Below are 17,432 nucleotides of genomic sequence, written 5' to 3'. Positions count from 1 at the left end.
ATTTTGTTTTATGTATGATTTTATAACTTGCAGAGCTCGTGAGAGGTTAATTAAGTTTAAAGACTAAGATTTCTGAGACAACACTCGGAGTAAAGTCTTACCAACACTGCAGGCGTCGCAGTGGGATGAACTAAGGCTTTGCTGCTGCAGTCAGCTGATAATGAATCTCAGGTGCACAGGTGAGGTGGTTCAAATTAGGAGTCTGAAAGTCACAGACAGAGAGAGAGAGAGAGAGAGTCACAGTTCCATGATTTTCTTCATGACCACAGATCCACACTGTCCATTATTTTTGTCCCCCTGCAAAAACACAGTGGAGTGATCGAGGTTTAACTGGATCATTCAGTCCATATCTGGAGTGGAAACTTCAGAGTTTATCATCACATTTTAAATAATAACATGGACCTCCGTGTGCCCTCTGCACAACATTAGATCTCAACACTGTCTGTTTTGGTAAAGCAACCTGGGTCACAATTCAAAATTTAGCCTGCTTCAGCAAGTGTGATGAATGCATTCCATCTGTGCGCTGCACTGCGCTGTGACCCGTCATTAATGGCCAAGGCATTCAATTGAGATTAGTAGTTACAGGTAGATAATCTGCTTTTCTCAGAACTGGGAAAGGTCAAATGGTTTCCATACCTGGTGGAGCCAGATCTACTGTAGCTCCTCATTTTTATCTTTGTCATCTACTCTTGAAAATAGACAAAAGATGTTAGAGGGAGATTTACGACGTCTAGTCTGCGACGTGTGACTCTCAGAGTGGGAGGTGGAGGTGGTGGAGGAGGAGGAGGTTACATAACATGAAGGAAAACAGTATAACTCATTAGGTTTAGTGACAAGATACTGTAGCAACACCTGGAAACAATGACGTTTTATACATGACACACTGTTACTTTATACACTTATGTCTTCATTTATCAACAACGCCGTTCTAAACCATCATTTTACACTCACTGCTCGCTTTAGTGTTTCTGCTGCTCTCTCTCTCTCTCTCTGTCAGCTGGAATTAGGAAGAAAAAGGACACATGGTAGGAAAAATATCATCTTCCTCTAAATTAAATTAAAATAGAATAAATAAAGCACTTACTTTCCTCTCTCTGCCACAGCGTTTCACCTCACTGTGCAGGTTTTTCTTGCATTAGCTCCTGACATCAGTCTTATAGGATTTATTTTCTGATTAATGTTCAGGATATCAGGGACTTTTTCTATGTTTCCAACATTTATTCAGCACCAAAATGCCACCACTGCTAAATTATTGAGCATCACAGTCCTGCTTGACCCCGCCTTTCACCCTATGTGAGCTGGGATTGGCACCAGCGCCCGCCTCAACCCTCATGTGGAGGATAAAGTGGTAGAAGATGAATGAGTGAGAAGCTTCACTATGGGTTTTTGTGCAGTTATATCAGCAGTTTGTGGCAAAGCTGCCAAGAAATTCACATAATCATTGGTATCAATGTGCCTCATGATTATCTTGTAAAACTTGTAAAGGACAAAAAGCTGCAAAGAAAAAGAAAATAATAATTAAATGATTATTATTTGGCCATTAAATTTGAGAGGATTTTGTTTTAAAGACTAGTGTCCACACCGTCGTGGCATCAGTGTGAACTCTGACACAACAACAGCACTGCTGAAAAAGAATTCTAGCAGAAACTAAATTGTTTCACATTCAAATCATGCAGCGCTGCTGCTGCTGCTTCTGCTGCTGCTGCTGCTGCTGCACCCTGCTGCTGCTGCTGCTGCTGCTGCTGCTGCACCCTGCCTCGCTTCTATACTCAGTGTAAATGTTTATGCATTACTGTTGTGATCATGGCTGTCAGGACGTTAGACTGATTGGATAAACTTGGAGCCCATAGAAGGCCGGGGCCACTTCCTTCTAAACTCTCAGAGTTGTGGAGTGAAGGTAGTTTATTCCACGTGTTCAGCAGCAGGCGCCACAAACACTGATGACTTCTCAGACCTGATGGGATCACTCAGGAGGGATGTAAGGGTGTGGTCGGACGTTGACGGGGTTAGGGTCAGATTAATGTTTTTATTGTTGTTTGTTAAAACAAACATTTTGTGTCACAAATACTGTTATGGCAATATCATGATGGAATATTGTTACATAAAAATTCAGATTTTTGAACTGAAACACGATTAACTCGGTGGTGACATCATCCCCGGTCACAACGACCGACCTCTGATGTAAATGGAACGCACCATTAATAGCAGGTCTGAAAGGGGTGATTTTTCCCGTCCGAGCAAAGTGCTGACAAACTCTTCTGCTGCTCTGGGTTCTTATGATCAGCCGGTGGAACAATCACTGGTGGAGGACGCACAGAAGAAGCAGCCAACCATTAACATGTGATTAAGTGTTTGATGCTAAGAGAACAAACGCCGCCGTGAGCTGCTCTTTGTCTTAACGTCTGCCACAAGGTTCCCTATATTTAGCCCATTTTCCTTATGCAACAATGTTTCACTGTTTCATGAACTCATCATTTGCTTAATACCGGACTAATGGGAAGAAGATGGAAGAGGAGTGAGGGACATGAATCATTCAGTTGTTGTGAAAAGCAAGAGAGGGAAAAACGGGAGTTTCCCTACTTCTTCTTCTGCTGACAGAGGGATGGAGTGATCGTGTTCTTACATAAATACAGTTTTATGCATTTAAAGTCTTCAGTACTTCAAATACTGTAGTATTACACAAGTTTACATTTAGAAGTAAAGTATGTAAAATATGCAATTATGAACAGATATGCTATCAGTAGACGTTATTTAACTGTGCATTGGCTCAGATATCAGATGGAACTGTGGTCATTTGTGATCTTCAGGGATTTTGAAACCGTTGTTTTCCTGACTTTCATCATCGTGCCACTGCAAAGTTCACACTTGTGGTTTGTTGTGAAATCTTGTTGTGAAACAGTTGATTCCGACATCTATGAGATGCCACAAGTTTCTATCACTGGTGATAAGACTTTTGTCCAGGACAGTTTTTCTGCAGTAGTTAGTTATAGTTGTATAATTTATATTATAACACACGATGGTCACCAACAGTAACCTGACAAAGCCCAGCACGCTTTCTTCTCTTCTTATCACTGGATATCTTATCTTTTCTCTCTATTCATAGTCCTACTCTTTGATAAAACACTTACGTTTATTCCTTTTAGCGTGAGCTGCAGTTTATTTTGGTGCCAATTAGAAAACGGCAGTTTACTAACACACAGGACAAACTTCTGTCATTGTGAGTTTGTTAATGTAATTAAATCTGTAGCCACTCACAGGACTCTTAAACTTTAAAACTCTTCAACTTTAAAACTCTTCAACTTTAAAACTCTTCAACTTTAAACCAATAGTGAACAATGTCAATAGCACAGAGTCCAACATCAATGATCTGATTATAAAAACCTGCAGTAAACAACATCTGTCCAAATATGAGCGAGGGAGAGAAGTTTCTATTGGAAGTGAGTTTGAATTTGAAAGTCAGAGTTGATCCAGAACAGCAGTCACCTCACAGAAACACTTAAGACTGACTTTCCCTTAACCATCATCCATATAAATATTTCATCCGTGAATAGAGTGAGAAAAAGCCAGCATCTTTAAAACAACATGGATTCTTGTTTAAACCACAGAACCATGTGCCTGCTGAGAGAAGCATGTGTGCATATGTTTGATCACCGCGCTCTGGAACTCGACCCAGAACACACATGCGTCACAATGGAGAAGGAAAAAACGGTCAGATCACTCTGGTCTTATCTTATTGTGGTCCAATATGTGGCGCCTGTAGAGCAATCTGGGCATCGGAGCTTGAACTGTTCCCGTTCACGGTGGTTCCTCGTCATCTCTGTGACAAACAGCCTTTGTTCTCTCGCTCGGGGTTAGTCGTCTTCTGAGGGAAGTCAGTCAGTGATTCATGAAGACAAAAACAAACAGAGGGACCATGAACAACAATGGAAAAATCCCCACAGACAGAACAATTACAAGTGCAGGTTAATCCACTGTGATCATCATCATCATGTGAGAGAATCTGTCCCGACAGAAGACGACGGCTCTAAGTATCTCACTTCTTGCTCTCAATGCCAAACACATTCCAAACGCTGCCGTATAAACGACGACGACGACTTTGGTCAAGGCCAAAAACTCTTGTGATGGACAAGCAGGTTTGACACAACCTGTCATAACAATTCCAACACCCGTTCATCTCTTTTGGAGGATGCTCTCTAAAATGTACAAATCCCACTGCCAGACACAAACTGGCTTCACACCATGAGCTGCTCTGTGAGGCCTCTCAGCTCACTGACCAAGATTCTGCCTGGAGGTCTTTTCTGGAGGATATGACCTCTGTCAAGAAGAAGCTCGCATGCTACCGTCCAAACCCCCCATTAATAAAATTCCCAATATTAAATTGTGGTAATAATCCAGTTCACAGAGCCACACACACACACACGGCTCTCACTTTACAACCACCCACCACTGCACACGAGCACAGCGCAGGCCTCAGAGAGGGTTCACGCTGGAACAACGTCTCCATGACTTCATTCACTTTTTCACAAATCCACTTCAGCACATTCAGTTCAGTCTCAGTCAGAAACTACAGAGTCACACACTCAGGATACAGGAACAGCTCTGTGATGAAACCACTATTTACAGTGTACTTCTCGTCACATGATTATGATTGTGATGATTAAAGCTGTAAAACCTGATGAAACCTGAAGCGCTGATAGAGAAATCACCAGCCACTATTTTAGAATCAGATATTTTTGCACTATGCACATTTTCATCATTGCTAACTGGTTTATTTTGTCACATTCTGGTATTTGTATATTTATTTTAACATTAAATTCCTCTTCTCTTGCTGTATTTATCAGCAGCACTAGGTATTTACAACATGTACAGTAGTTCAGTGACAAAAGTCCATCAAACAAATGCCTGCTAACGTGTTAGTTAATAAATCACTGAAGATCAGACAAATGTCACAACATTAATTAACATCATCTTTACATCTTATAGCTGGTCCCATCAGTATTTTTAAGTGTCGACAGTTTGCCATGATATTCCGTCTTTGTCTCCTTCAGGATGAATTCTGATCGTTATTTGACCGTTTGATCGTTATGTGTCAGGCTGAACAAACACTGCACTGGAAATCCCGACTCAGACTCAGTTTAAAGAGAAAAACACCTTCTAAACAACAGTTTTGTAACAAAACAAAAAGACAACAGCGGTCAAAGGTCTGCGATAACTGAACTGAAACAAGGACGAGGACACTTACACGTCTGCAGGAAACATGCACAGGTGAAGGGATGAACAGGTGGAACACATCAGGGCGGGGCAGCTAATCACAGAGGAAGCAGTCACTGAAACAAGTTATTATTTCAAAATAAAACAGGAAACAGAACATAAGCCTACTCTGGATGCTACAGTGTGTTCTTATGTTCATATTTTATTTGTGTCCGTTATTCTTATATTTACATGTATATACATGTAAATACTGTTTCTTTTTTTAGCGCGCTGCCGCCTGCTGTGACCTTTCTGTCTTTGGTTTCATTGAACAGTGAAAACTCTCTGCAAGCACATCTGAGGACAAGGAAACTAAGTGAGTGTTTTTCTTCCAACAGTCGGAGGATTTACGGTGCGAGTACAAAGTTTGAGTAAAATAGTCATCACACACGTCTGCTGCAGCTGTTTATCAGCACAATGGTCCAAACTCAACATCTGCCTCTGATAAACCCACTGGATCCATGTCTCTGCTCGTCCTTTCACCACGAGGTTAAAGGACATTTTGAATCTGTCAAGTGACAAATGACAACTTCGCTCACGAGTGTGAAACGTTTAATTACGAGGAGATGACGTTTTAGTTTCTTAGCTTCTTGTAAAGCCTTTAAGGATTGGCACTTTATGTCCAGTATGTGGTCAGTGAATGAACGCGATTGCTTCAGTTTATTGTTCCACTTCACTTGGCATGAGTTTGACCACAAGACGCAGAGCCAGTTCATATTCTTCCAAAGATAATGGGCCGATCCTGGGTGGCCTGGGTCTGACTTTCATTCATAATGCATGACACAAAGCTTTCAGTCTGATAAAGCTCTGGTCAAAGTGCATTTAATGAAGGAGCAGTTCTTTTCATACATGCTCAGTCGAGAACTCCAATTCTCTACCACGTTATCCTCCACATGAGGGCTGCATGGCGGCCGGAGGCGATCCCAGCTGACGTAGCGTGGGAGGCGGAGTCACACCGTGGACAGAGAGAAGCCATGCATACGCGAGGAGATGAGAACATGCAAGCTGCTCACATACCCACAGTCCACAATAACCCGGGGTTAAAGCAGCCTATGCTAGATTACAGTAGAAATGAGTGTAAGAATGGGGTTTCAGCTGTAAATGAAGTGACTTCATTCTTGAAATAACACAAAGACTTTTATTACTTCAACCATGAAATGTCAAACCATGGATCAATGTATGAAACTTACTAAAGTAGTTGATTGACTTGAAGCTCATTTCAAGAACATTCCAGGTTAAACACATGTTCCTGTTCCTGTTTATAAATATATCAGTGAGTGAATATGCTGTGTAAATACGGGCTATAGTCTGGCCTAGTCTGGCCTAGGACAGGTTATTCCCCAGGTTTATTCTGGTCTGTTACACCAGGATCTGAACTGGTGACCTTCTTTCTGTGAGGCAACAATGCTAGTCACTGCATCACCATCTCACCCGACCCTCCATTTACATGTTGTTATTGTTAAATGATTTTCCATGAAATCCCAGCCTCACGTAGGTAAGATTAAAGATTAAAGATTAAAAAACGTCTTTTCCTGGTCAGTTAAACTGTATTAACTGTATTAACTGTATTAACCTCTGGTTTATCTAAACAGAGCATTGTGCAAACCTGACGAGTAAATGAATCATCATCATTGTCTCCCATTTGTAAAGTTCCGTGCACTTTATTTACATGAAAAACATCATTTAAATTTGAATGAAGCAAAAACAATGTTCTGTTTTACATATAAAACATACTTTATTTTCAAATTGTGCCAAATACATAGACCCCACCCCCGCACCTGTATAAAAACAATACAAACCAACGAGACAACTGAAATAAATTCACACATTTGAGTTAATATCTTACTGCTTAGTGGAAAACTAAATATCAGACTATTTACATTTCCCTTAAAAACCGTTCCCTTATAGAAAAGACTGTAGCGCAGCAAAAGGACTGAGGTAGAATAAAGAGATAAAGTCAATTCAAATTGTCATGGAAACCTAGAGTCACATGGTTTAATGTGTCTGGCCTTTAAATTGATATCCTTCATTTCTGTGAGGGATGATAACGATGCTAAAATACAATATAATAAATCATATCAAATCCTGCTGAATGCTCTGCACATGTAACTGCTGCAGTAGCTGATGCTTTCATACACATGTATGTGTGTTTCACGTGTCCTGATCTGTGTCCTGAACTCACAATTCAGACTAAGATTTACTCTCATGGTCCAAATGTTCGGGAGCATGAAAGCAAACGTCGTGCAGGTGACAAAGAACTGAAAATATCTGAATTCATCTCACTTTAGACGACGAGAATCCATTCTTTGCCATTTTAGTTGGAATTCCTAAATGAATTGAATTTATTGTTTGTACTCTTGGAAAAGAGATTTAAATCTGAATTTACCTGCTTAAATAAAGGTTAAATAAAGAGAGGGAAAAAAGAGGAAGGCAATAAAATAAAAAATAAATCAGAACGTAGCATTTAAGTGTTAATATATGGTACTCCATTTTTAAAACAAACAAAATATCATATATTCTGTACACGATGATTAAATACAGTGTGACCAGTATACATTCCTGTGTACGAAAACCAACGTATATTTGTAATAAGAATGAATGTAAACATAGTACTTTACTCTACACGTCCAGCACCAGCTGTTCAATCCTAACATATACAATATTCTGTATTCACACATTAAGCCTAAGAAATATCCATATCTGGAGTTAATGACTTTTACTACTGTTTGATAACTAAGAGAAAATGTGCTGCTTGATGTGTTGGGACGTTGTGTTTCCACTGAACAACAGACAGAGATGAACAGCCTTCATTTCCAACCTGTGGACACTTCCTGCTCTTCAGGAGCAGCAGAGGTGACCGAGGTGAGACGTCTCACTCTCTCACTCTCTCTCTCACTCCCTCACTGCAAACACTCGGAAGGAGCCGCCCTCCGTGTTCCCCTTACTGCAAACAGACGATAAAGAAAACAATAATCAATAATCAATAATCAATAATCAATCATCACAGGAGCGGCGTTTTAAAGGAGAGATGATGGGTTATCTTGATTTTTAATCCACAGTCTGATTCATCCAAGAAAGAATTTCTGATCACGATTGTCCTGAAATTATAATTATAATTATAATTATTTTATAATCAAAAATCATTACAATCATGACTTTATTGTGATGTTAACGTTTTTATAGCCTGAATATGTTGTTGTTATGTTTATGTTGCACAATATTGTCCCGTCTTTACTTTTCTGTCAAACTGCACAGCTCCGTCATGCTCACATCTGCCTCCAGAGCCACACACGACGATCATGTGACGTGATATCATGTCACATGATGTCATGTGACGTGATATGATGTCACATGATATGATGTCACATGATATGATGTCACATGATATCATGTCACATGATGTCAGAGGCAGCGATGACCAAAGTCAACTTTAATTGTAAAAACTGCTCGCGCTCAAATAAAAACATCTTTGTAAAATATTGAAACTATTGTCTGAGCTTCAGAAAAAAAGAAAAAGCAGAAATAAAGTCAGTGACTCACTGTGGAAGAATGAATGGATTACTCTGTAATGAGTTCATTCATTCATTCATTCATGGACAGACCTTGAAGCTCTGCCATGATCAATAACGGTGATAGGCCGCAGTTTGATTGGTATCAGATCACAGATAATTGCACTGACGGCGTTTCCACCCTCGGGTAAGTGGATAGTCTGTGATTACTCGGCCGCCCTGCCATGATGCTGGCACACTCAGCACTCAGCACTCTGACCTCTGAGTGGGGCCTTCACGGCTCTGCATTACAAGTCACAGAATCCCACTCGCAGTGTTTCTGTCCACTCAGCACTCTGCACGCTCAGTTGAAATGCCTGCGTTAAGAAAGCACTGATCCCACGTGTGGCCCGTCCACACATCAGACCACACCATTACTCTCACAGCCTCACATGACAGCAGCGCTCGCCACAAACACATGCACGGAGGTTACAGCAGGAATCACTCCAGCTGAGGCGTGTGAATGAAACGCACCTTTCTCTGCTATTTTCACACACACTTTGTTTTATTCTTAGTCCGTATTTATTAAGAAAGTCCTGATCGTATGATACAGAGTCTCGCTCTGGTGTTTGTCTGATAAAAGAGCGACAACACGATTTTACTAAGTGATCACTGTCTATAAAATAAACACAACACACTCTTATTGTGTGTGAACACAGAGAGAATCACACAAATAAAGTCACAGCTGAGTTAAGATCAGAGACAGACCATCGTCAGTCTGTCAGATTGTCTCTGATGTTACTGGTGACTTACAGCAGCACACACACACACACACACACACACACACACACTCTGTGTAAACATGGTTGTTCTCTTTCCTTTCTGTGATAAGTAAGTGCACCTTTCAGACTGGATGCCATTTTTCAGGACGCCGACGTAGTTCTTTCTCTTGTCCAAAGGCAGAACGTCCACTAAACCACCGTCTGGGCCGATGACCCCCGCATGGATGGCTGCTTTACAGATGCTGGAGCTCTGTGACGAGGCGGCGACACAAGACAACCAAGAATTACAACGAGACTTTGTCATCTTTACACACACAAGCTTTCTTTCCTCTTGGCAAATGGAAATATTAATATATCATAACAGAAATACGTCCATTATTACTCACAGTCACAGTCTGATCATAAACTCTTATCAACAGTCTGGAGTGAACTGACTCATCTGTGGTCTGAACACAAATCACACACTGACGGTTTACGGCTTATCAGAGTGTGACGTCACATGTGAGTAAACGTGGGAAAGGTCACGAGCCACGTTCAGACACCGAGGGACACGGAGACTTCACAGACACACAGAGTCTGAAGAGCTCATGGATGTAAAGATCAGCACAGAAGCAGCGTGAGGTCACATCCTGTGTGAACGTCATTACTCACATCTGTGTAGATGTTGTTCCCAACGACAGGCGACCAGTAAGACGGCTGAGACTTACAGTTGGTGGGACAGAACATTCTGAGGATGAAACGACAGCATTTAGTCACTTTAACAGTCGTTCAGACGTTTTACTGTCAAACTATGAATGGACTCAATGACCGACGTCAGACGGCACCTCGGACAGTGTGAGTTTGGCTTTTTGAAGGCGCAGATTTCAGCCACTGTGGTGTAACAGTCAGCCGTCACTTCTGTTCAGAGACAGAGGAAAAGAAAACCTGTTCATGATGACGGATCTTCACACAATCACCATTCAGAGGTTTATCCACAGAGAGCACGTCACTCACCCTCCACTCTGGTCATCACAAAGGCATTTCCAGGTTTGTATTTACTGTAAAAGACGTCAGAGCAGTGAACGTGTGAATGACTGATGAATGAATGACTGAGTGACTCCGTCAGTGAGATGATCTCATGAAATCACTGCGTACCTGAGCGACTCGACGCCGTTCTTTGTGCCTCTGACAAAAAAGGGCAACTTGTCCACTCGCGTGACGTCGACCAGGCCGCCGCTGTTGTCAGTCACTCCTAAATGAATCGCCGCTCGGCAAATGCTCGATTGCTGAAACAACAACAATTGCAGTGAATTGGTGTAAATATTCATTTAGAATTGAAAGAATTTAAAAAGTCAGACTCACCACATCATAAAAGAGACTTCCCCACACTCTTCCTTTCTTATTCAGACAGTTGGCTGGACAGTGATACCTGCAGTCAGAGGACACGAGTGAGAGGAAAGCACATTATCATAATCCTGACGTTCATGGCTATAATCTGACCTGCTGCACGTCGCTCCTCTGCACGTGTCTCGCAGTCTGGTCTCACACTTTATGCTTTGAGCTGCAAGAGAAAGTGAAAATCAGAGATTGACACAAAGGAAGCGTGAGGTTATTCTCAATCTCTCCTGTCGGCACCTAAGTAGTTGTTGCTTGGAGACTTTGAAGACGGAGTCTTTGGTGTGGACGGCTTGGACGCTGGTTTCTTTGGAGCCGAGGGTTTGGGTTTAGGAGGCGGTTTGGTGGTGGTGCGGGGCGGGAGTGGAACCTGCGGCTTCTCCACCTCGTTCATGTCCTCGGTCTCTGAGCGCGGAGACTCTGCAGCTGCACACAGATCAGAGAGTCATATATATATATATCATATGTCACATATTTGAATAAAGAACACGCGTGTTCTCACCTTTGTAACACAGATTATTCTGACATCCTCCTCCATAGCTGGGAGGGCACTGAGAACAAGGGCGCCCATGTTGGTACGGGGCCTCTCCGATCCAGTTTCCCCTGCAGAGTAGAGCACAATGAGACACCTTGACTCTGCTGGAAATGCTGCATCATCATCATCATCATCATCATCGTCGTCGTCAGGCATCACTGTAATGACTTCAGCAGCACTCTCTGCTCATAGTCACTCTCCTAAAGAGTCATTAGGCGAAACACTCCTCGCTCTGCTCTTGTTTTTCTTTCCCTGAGCTTCTTTATTATTGTTCTATTCTGACTTCTGGAAGGAAGTTAAAGGCCCAGTGTTACAGAAAACCTCTGGAACTTCGTATACATCTGTATACGACAGGCGTCTGTCTCCAGAGAGCAAACGTGGAACACACAGGAACACACAGGAACACACAGGAACACACAGGAACACTGATCTTACTTTGGAGAGTAGTTGCACACGAGGTAAACGGAGTTCTCCCAGATTTCCCCCCACACGCTCATCCTTGGACACACGTGCACGGCACAGCCCACTCGGTTAGTGGTCGCCCAGACCAGCTGTAAATGCAGGAGAAGAGAACATAACCAGTGTTAGCAGTTCATCAGCTTCAGTCACTTATGTCTGTTATTATGCCCCAGTCACATGCACTTCATTTGTAAAGATAGTTTGTCCTCTGTGATGCAATCCTGATCATTTTAAACATCCAAGTGGAAAATCTTTTCACAGAGGTCAGTGGAAAGCTGCGACTGCTGCGGTGTTACAGATGAATGATGAGCCATTAGACGGCGAATACAACACAACATGTTCCATAAATCCTCCTGACTTTCCTCCCAAACTCTCCCTCCTCAGGAATGTCCATCTTTTTCCTGCTGCAGCTTTGGAAGCAGTGAGTCAGCACTTTGACTTTGTGCTGAGTGTCATGTTTCTGTGAGGAGGCCGTCAGAGGGAGTGACCGTCAGATCACAGATATGATGATGACGCTCATATCTGGCACTGTCCGCTCGCTGCACAATCCAGGTCAAGCAGGGAGGGATGTCTGGAAATGACGACCAGACGGCAGAAGGCAGTGGGAGGAGTCACAGTGTTTCTGTAAACTCAGCGCAGCAGCGACAAAGTAAAGTCTAGAGGAGATTGTTGCCATCTCACCCACTGAGATATTTGCTTTCCATTGATTTGACTTTTTTCATCTTGTCTTTCTGCCGTCATACTTTCTTCTTTTCCATCACTTACACATAATGTTCTGTACGTGTGTGTGTGTGTGTGTGTGTGTGTCATGTGACGCCTCAGCTTTTTAAAACACTGCCCGTAAATACTGTGAAAGATCATCCGAGGAAGTACAGCACGTGTAACTCTGGGTGTTATTTTTATTATATATATATATATATATATATATATATACACACATATATATATATATACATATATTATATTTAGCACAGATGTGTCTAAACACCAGTGCAGTGATTTAAATTTGATTACCCACAATGCAACCTGACTACTAAAACCTCCATGGAAGAGTCTCATCAGTTCCTCATAACCGCTTTCACCTGATCCTGGTTCTGGTCTTACCTGGGTGTAATGTGTGCACATGGGTCCAGAGCAGCGTTCTGGACACCAGGGGTTGCACTCGTGGGGGTAAGGGTAAGTGTAGTCTTTCACCTCGTCATACCAGGCCTGCACGTGATAGGCGGGGGAGCGGTATCTGTGGGGGCCACGGACAGACAGACAGACGGTCAGACAGACAGACGGTCAGACAGACAGACACTAGGCTCAGTCACAGATCACATCAACAATGTTGTTTTAAATGTGCTTTATAAATAAATTGGATCAGAGTGTGAAACTGAGCTGGCACACATCACACCATCAGTCTGTTACGCTCCATAACAGAGGGAATCAAATCAGGTTTAACCCAAAAATAAGAATCAAAGCAAATCCAAACACAGTCCCACAGCCTCACACATCAGCTGTAGCTTCTACTATAAACATCTCTTTTTATGGTATTGTAAAGTGCTGAGTTTGTTGGCACAGGAAGAAAAGAAGGGGATGGAGGGATGGAGGAGAGAGGAGAGGAGAGAGGAGAGAGGACGAGAATTGTGTTTAATACAACATTTATACCTTTAGTTTCTTTTATCACAACACGTCACAATTGTTGTAACACACTGATTAATATATGAACAAATGACTCACTAATGCTTAACATTAGTTATAATAACCTTTCTAAGGTTTGGTCAAATAATGATCAGACAAAATGTCAAATATCATTTTAGACAGTTGATGATGAGCAGCTGTAAGAATCCTCTCTGGTCATCACGGCTGAACAGACGCCAGGATTTATGAACTCACACGTTTGATGGACCTTTGTCATTTACAACTGTATTAATATCAAATAAAGAGGAAGAAAACCAACTAAAGGGACTGTATAATATACTATAATATATAATAACAGAGAAAGCAGCAACAAATGAAGAGTGAGAGAGTTATTTGAAAGGATGCTGTAGTTTACATGATGCACCTCATTCCTTTATTATGGTGGATTCATACCCACGTGTGAAGGTCCAGAGTGTCTGTGTGTGTGTGTGTGTGTGTGTGTGAGTGCAGCTCACCTGCCCCAGTGAACCCCCAGGTTTTGTCCAATAGACATGAGCAGGTCCTGTGGTCCATGGTCCCACTGACACTGCTCTCCCCAGTGAGTGGCTGAGCGCTCCAGCTCATCATCCCACACCTGCACACATGAAGCACAAACACAAGAATAACTGACTGACTTTAATCCACTCACCTGCTGAGTCCACAACAACATAATCCTGTCATCATCTACATCATGTTCTCACTCAGTAGATCACAAACCACAACCTGCTCGAGGCCTCGGCCACTTCCTTCCTTCCTTCCTTCCTTGCTTGCTTGCTTCCTTGTACGACATTAACCTGAGACAGTGTCACTGCAGTGGAGCAGCTGGCGTTTGGCCTTGATCCACTACAAACCTCCAGCAATCACAGCTGAATTATCCACATTTCCTGAGTAGGTTTCTTCACAGTGGTGAAGAAGAGGAGACTGGAAAGAGGAGGAGACACCTGACTCCGTCCACGGAGAGGACGCTGTGAGTGGAAGCAGGACTGTGCACAGCGCGGCCCCTTCAAGCACTTTCCCTCAGTAAATTTCCAGCCTTTTGGTGGTCGCTAAAACATGTGCACACAGACACCACTGTAACCCAAACACACACACACACACACACACACACACACACACACACACACACACGCTGCCTGCTCCATGGAATTTCAGAGAGTAAATGTACAGAGACTTTCCTCCCGGGCTAGAACGTGACTTCAGAGACTCACTGGTCACCATTGCTTCTCTTTGTGGACTTTGAGGTTTTCAGTAACGTTGTGTGTCTCAACAATAATCCCTCTCCATAAGTTTCCCTCTGCGGCCTCCTCTGACCCAGGCATCCCTCACTCTCCTGTGTGTTTGCAGGTAGAACAGACTCAGCATTATTATTACCACAGCACAGCAGACTGGCAGCCGCTCGCCACCATGACTGCATGTTTCCAGCTGAGAGAAAAGGTACTTTTTATTAGAGCAATTCCAATTTTCTAGGAACAATAAAACCTTAAAAGCTAATTGCCAGCCTCATGTCACAGCTCAGTGTTGCTGACACGTTCAAACTCAGTTCTTTGGAAGGTAAAGCGAAACAAATGAGGTCAGAAACTAAGAATAACAACAAAACAACAACAACAACAACAGGTGAGTGTCTCACCATGTACTCCATGTTTGAGGCAGTGGGGTAGACGCCCCCTCTCAACTTGTTGTGCAGCTGCAGGATCTCGTCGCGGTCTGACCAGCGAATGGCTCGTCGGGTCCTGTTGCCAGGTGACCTGCTGCTGCTGCTGCTGCTGCTGCTGCTGCTGCTGCTGATGCTGCTGATGCTGCTGCTGCTTTCTGCTTCCTCCTCGTAGCGGCTCAGCAGCTGCCTCAGCTCTTTGGAGTCAGGCAGGAAGAGGGACGTCGAGTCCCTGATGCACAACAGCAAGAGGGAGACGACGTGGAGCCAGGTCATGGCAGTGAGGCTCATTCTGTGTCTGCTGTCTGCTCGGACTGTGGAGTGTGTGTGTGTGTGTGTGTGTGTGTGTGTGTGTGTGTGCGTGCTGCTCCTCAAAGCTGGAGACACAACCTGCTGAGAGGAAATATTTCATGAGTGTTTCTCCACAGTGCAGAACAGTGACAGAGTTCACTCACTGAAGAGAAAACTCACACACAACGTTATCAGATGAATACATGAGTGAAAACATGCAGGTGTGTGTGTGTGTGTGTGTGTGTGTTTACTCCTGAACCAGTAGAACAGGGGACTTGGGCGTCGTTAAACACACACACAAAGAGGGGACTCCCCGTTGAACAGGGTACATTTTCAGGTCCCCACTTTGTCATGCTTTAAATCAACCTGAAATCATGTCTATTTTTTAATATTAAGCAAAGTGGGGACTTGGAAGTGTGTGAGTGTTAAAGCCCATGCTCAGCAGCACTCCTGCTGGCTGGAGCAGGGATTTTAACACCTCATTCACACTCGTCGTTTCTTAACTGTCCCCTCTTTGCAAGTTGTTCAAAAAAACTTAAAAAGCCCATTTGAAGTAATAATATGGTAAAAGACCCTTAAAGAAAATGTTCTATGCTGTTGTTTTTGTTTAAAAATGACCAGAAACCCAAGTCCCCTGTAAGTGAGTAAAGAATGACAGTCCCCTGTTAGCCTGCTAAACGTGTATGTGTGTGTGTGTGTGTGGAGGTTTAATGAAAACACTTGGCTCCACATCAGCTGATGTCCCTGAGAAATGACTCTGTGATGTAAAGACGTGGTACTAACATTATTCTGTGACATCAGAATATTATCATCCTCTGATCATCCACAGCTTTTTCTATACTGCAATGTTTTTTTGTGTCATAAAGATGAATTGTGACTCAATGACGTTCAGCTTTCAGGGAAACTTGAATCATCAGTCACAGCCTGACTGCAATGACTGACTTACTTTGAACTTGTTGCATCACAATAATGTCAAATATTCTAAGAATTACATCGTCTGTCTCTTTATTCTCATCTGCTGATTATTTTTGTAACCAAACCGTGGTGCGGGGGAACACGGAGGACGGAGACCAACTTTCTCTGTAAACACAACACTGCAGTTCTGACATATGATCCAAGCACTATTCTGTGACTGAGCTCCCGCTGCACAGAAACATGCAGGAGCAAGAACACCAACTGTGATAAAGACAGAGGAAGAAGAAGAAGAAAACCTAACCAAAGGCTGCTTGTGAACCTTGAATCCCTTCACCCCTTTCACTCTGGCTGAGAACACAGCTTGAGGTCTGGCACTGGTTCTGTGTCAACATGCTGATCCAGCTCTGCACTGGCACTGAGAGCCAGCGGGCAGCACATGCACCACACCCTGCTCCTCCTTTTTCACACTCAACCTCCACCAGCTCCATGTGTCTGGGCCCTTCTCATGCCGCTCATGAATGTTAGACCCGAGTGACAGACAGAGTACAAGTGTTGGACACACGTCCACATGAGTCCTCCTCTGCTCTGACCTCCTCTCCACCCCAACATCAGTATATATACATCATCATCATAATAACATTATTATTATTAAAGAATAAAAAATACAAATAAAAACATCTGACCTCAGAGACTCACAGTGAATGACAGTGTTTAATAAGTGGCATAAAGTGAAACATCACTGTTGTGTTTAGAGTCTAAAGTAAACTCTCATAAACTCATCAAAGTGTAATTGTTGCTCACCTGTCTCGTGTGCTGCTGTTGTGTGGGATGTGTCGTGTTCTTGCTCTGGATCACAGTGGATTATTCCCAGTCTTCTGCTGCTGCTACTGCTGCGTGTTGGCGCTGTTCCTGGAGCACAGAGGAACTGTGGAGCTCCTGTGCGGCTCACAGTGCCTTATATAGAGAAGGAGACCCCTCACGAGCAGGGGAAAAAATGACTGTCTCCCTCCTCACTCCCACACTCG

The 17,432-nt window shown here is 43.0% G+C and overlaps 1 protein-coding gene across 2 annotated transcripts; it reads right to left on the bottom strand.

Annotated features, from left to right (window-relative positions):
• Window positions 1-6,960: 6,960 nt before the first annotated feature.
• On the bottom strand, window positions 6,961-17,432 carry crispld2 (cysteine-rich secretory protein LCCL domain containing 2). 2 transcript variants are annotated; one of them, XM_058630272.1, is made up of 15 exons: window positions 17,209-17,432; window positions 15,178-15,594; window positions 14,027-14,145; window positions 12,993-13,125; window positions 11,865-11,980; window positions 11,397-11,497; window positions 11,135-11,320; window positions 11,000-11,060; window positions 10,862-10,928; window positions 10,655-10,785; window positions 10,514-10,557; window positions 10,345-10,417; window positions 10,172-10,247; window positions 9,640-9,770; window positions 6,961-8,194 (listed from the first exon to the last, which is right to left on the bottom strand). In XM_058630272.1, the coding sequence occupies exons 2-15, from the start codon at window positions 15,490-15,492 to the stop codon at window positions 8,143-8,145; spliced, it is 1,605 nt and encodes a 534-aa protein (XP_058486255.1). In that variant the 5' UTR covers window positions 15,493-15,594; window positions 17,209-17,432; the 3' UTR covers window positions 6,961-8,142. The 2 variants fall into 2 exon arrangements, with proteins under 2 accessions (XP_058486255.1, XP_058486254.1); XM_058630271.1 differs by having other exon boundaries at window positions 15,178-15,591; window positions 17,209-17,431.

The sequence above is a fragment of the Solea solea genome, chromosome 5, assembly GCF_958295425.1.
Source record: "Solea solea chromosome 5, fSolSol10.1, whole genome shotgun sequence".
In the NCBI taxonomy this organism is placed as follows: domain Eukaryota; kingdom Metazoa; phylum Chordata; class Actinopteri; order Pleuronectiformes; family Soleidae; genus Solea; species Solea solea.
The sequence above is the reverse complement of the archived record's forward strand: the minus strand, read 5'-3'. Positions and strand labels throughout refer to the sequence as shown.